Genomic DNA, 2967 nt, shown 5'->3' on the forward strand with positions numbered 1-2967 from the left:
AAAAACCTTACAGGAGATGGCTGTAAAAACGACACCCATGCACAAAGACCCGACACCACCCCGATACTGCAGTCTTGAGTTGGTATTTCCTTATCAGGCCTGGGGACTGATAAGTTATTATTTTTGTTCTTCGTGTGCACAGTTCTTAGTTTAGTTCTGGTCCATCAGTCGTTAAACTTGCAAACGAGAGGGAGAAATAACGTGCCATTTTTATTTTTATTTTTATTTTTCACTTGAAGCTCTTCATTGCTGTACATTGGAACCTGCTAATTATACATGTGTATGTACATTTTTTTTAATTATTATTTTTTTTTAGTGCAATCTCTTCTGTAGATCTTTGTTGACCAAATTGGTGGGTATTGTTACTTATTAATTTATATTTGTCTCATTTTTGTATGTATGTGTATAGTGTGTTTGTAAGTATGTGTGGTTTATAACCTGACAGACTGTGTCATGGGGCTCAGTGTGCCTGTAATTTAATCCCCTCCCCTTATTTTTATTTATTTTTGTACTGTGCCAATTAAATAAAAATGCACTGACCATCCATTACACGGAAGCCGTTTGCAGCCGAGTCGTTTCTGCAGCGCTGTGCGCCCGGCGGACGCCGCTAACGAAGCAGCTGCCGCCTCGGAAAACTGGAGTTGCCGGGACGAACGCGGGGTTTTAAGCCGCGCCGGGGTTTTAAGCGTATTTATTAAGGCACCGGCTTCGCCGGGTCGCTCGCGGCTTTTGGCATCGCTTCGACACCGGCGGCGCGATAGAAACTGGGCCCGCACGCAGGGGGGTGCAACTAATAGGTCTTTTATTTATTACAGGGAATTATGTAAACAAAAACCCTGGTCCGTTATAGTAGGTTTTTCTGGACTTTTTACCCATTAAAATACGAACTGCTCTTTTTTTTAAAAAAAAAAAAAAAAAAAAAAAAAGGTTCATCATTGCATTATTGCCCCAGGCTTAAAATCGCAATACAATTTAGAAATAGTTAATTTATAGGGGGGAAAAAAAACAGGAATATATATATATATATATATATGTATATCTATAAAACCAGAGCAGGAACAGATAATATATTTTATAAAGACACCTTTCATCACGTGCGCTATTGCCATCCTTAGTGTTAGACCTCTCCGCGCCGGCGCCGTTCCCTGCTGTCCGTCGCGATGCTTTCCAGGCCTCCGAGGCGGCTGCCGGGGCCGGGCAGCGAACGGCTTCGAGGAGCTGGCGTGCACCGAGCTGGTGGGACCTCAGCACGCGCAGGCCTGGACCGAGCAGCCGGGGACGCTCAGCGGTGGCCGGGGCTGAGGACTTCAGGGCTTGGCCTCCATGGCCAAGAGGGAGGAGTTGACCACCACCCTGGAGCCGCTCAAGGACCCTTTAACCCCCCCTTTTCTCCGTGACATGGTTTTGTGACCCCTTTTCCTTCCAAAAGAGCAGCTTCGGTCAGTGAAGCACCTCCCCGGGGCTTTCTGAGCCCTAAAAAACTGCTCCTTGGTCGCCAACGGCGAAGCTGGRGCTGGGAGGACCCCAGGGTGCAGCCACCCTAGGGACCTCCGGGCTGGGGGTCACGGCTGACGGGCTGGAGATCCTGACCTGACCAGCAGTGCCAGAACGCAGTGTGTACATTTTACTTTTTTATATATATACACGGGGATTTTTATGTGTGTATATATATATATACATGGGGAGTTATATATATATAACATATAAAAATATATATATAAAATCCCCATATATATATATATATATATATATATATATAAAAAATCCCCCATGTCCCCCCGCCTCCTCCTCTCCAGTACCGCAGCAGCAGCCCGCTAGACAAGGCACCGGCGTTAATTAAAAAGCTCGTTAGTGCAGCCGGCACAGCGGCGACGGGAAAGCGATGCCGTTAAACCCAGGGGCCCCACGGCCCCCGCCAAGCGCGAGGTTATTCGGGGCTGGGGAGCCGCGGGCTCCTCGCGGTGCCAGCAGAAAAGCGGAGGCGACGGGCACCGTCCTGCACCGCGACCGTGCAACACCTGCAGCTGGGAAGATTTCCTCCCTCTCTGGAAAAAAAAAAGATGATCCACCGGGAACAGCTTAGACGTTTGCGATGGAGTTTGCGCTGCTGCCCCTTCTGCTGCGCGGCYGGACGGGCCCCGGATCGGTGGCTCCATAGTGCAAAGCGCGAGGCCACCGCACGGGTCCCAGCGAGGGCACCCGCCTGCGGAGCCGTTTTAGCCCTCACTGACCCTGGTGGCTGGGACCGGCGTGAAGCCACCCCTGGGGCATCATCGGGGGGGAAAAAAAGAAAGAAAGAGGAAAAAAAAAAACTAAAAAAAATATCCTGCAAAGCCACCGGGTCCTGCCGGGAACCCACCAGCTTTGCCGGCACAGGTACACGGTTGCCGGAGCTCCCCCCTTTTTTATTTTTTGGAGCCCGGGCTCTTTGGTTCCTCCGGCGGAGGCTGYGTCCTTGCAAAACGACATAGAGAGAAACGCAGAGGGGAACGTTGGGGAAGGCTCAAGAAATCAATGCGGGAAAGGAAGGACAGGGGATAAGTACCTATAACTGTTTTTTTTTGGGATAATGCAGCTTCCTGATATTCCGGCCTGTTCCGTAAGACGGATACAAGCCCTTGGCTATTTTAAGCCTTCGTTGCATGCGGTAGTGAAAAAAAAATAATAATAAAAAAAACCCAACCAAACCCTCTCCTGAATTTGGGCTCGACCAAGTCAGAGCTCTTTTTTCCAGGTGCGCGACTAGGTCACGGCCGAGCGGCTCGCTCTCAACCGAAGCCCTTCTCCGGGCTTCCCTGCCGGGGCTCCGGGATGCTAATTCCCCGGCACGCAGAGGACGAAGCCGGACCGGTGCTTGGTGAAATCCGGCTGCGATTGGTTGAGCTTCGTTTCCACGGCGACGGTGCATTTGCGCCCGTGCAGGCTGCACTGGACCGGGTTGGTGACGCTGACTTGCAGGGAGCGTTT

The 2967-nt window shown here is 50.5% G+C and overlaps 1 protein-coding gene across 1 annotated transcript in view; it reads right to left on the bottom strand.

Moving 5' to 3' along the window:
* Nucleotides 1-1771: 1771 nt before the first annotated feature.
* MYO1D (myosin ID) overlaps nucleotides 1772-2967 on the bottom strand; it is a 114093-nt gene continuing 112897 nt past the window's right edge. The window contains exon 22 of the mRNA XM_026076212.1: nucleotides 1772-2967. Coding sequence (XP_025931997.1) covers nucleotides 2815-2967 — 153 coding nt within the window. The 3' untranslated portion in view covers nucleotides 1772-2814.

The sequence above is a fragment of the Apteryx rowi genome, unplaced genomic scaffold (genome assembly GCF_003343035.1).
Source record: "Apteryx rowi isolate R43461 unplaced genomic scaffold, aptRow1 scaffold_428, whole genome shotgun sequence".
NCBI classification, from domain to species: Eukaryota; Metazoa; Chordata; class Aves; order Apterygiformes; family Apterygidae; genus Apteryx; species Apteryx rowi.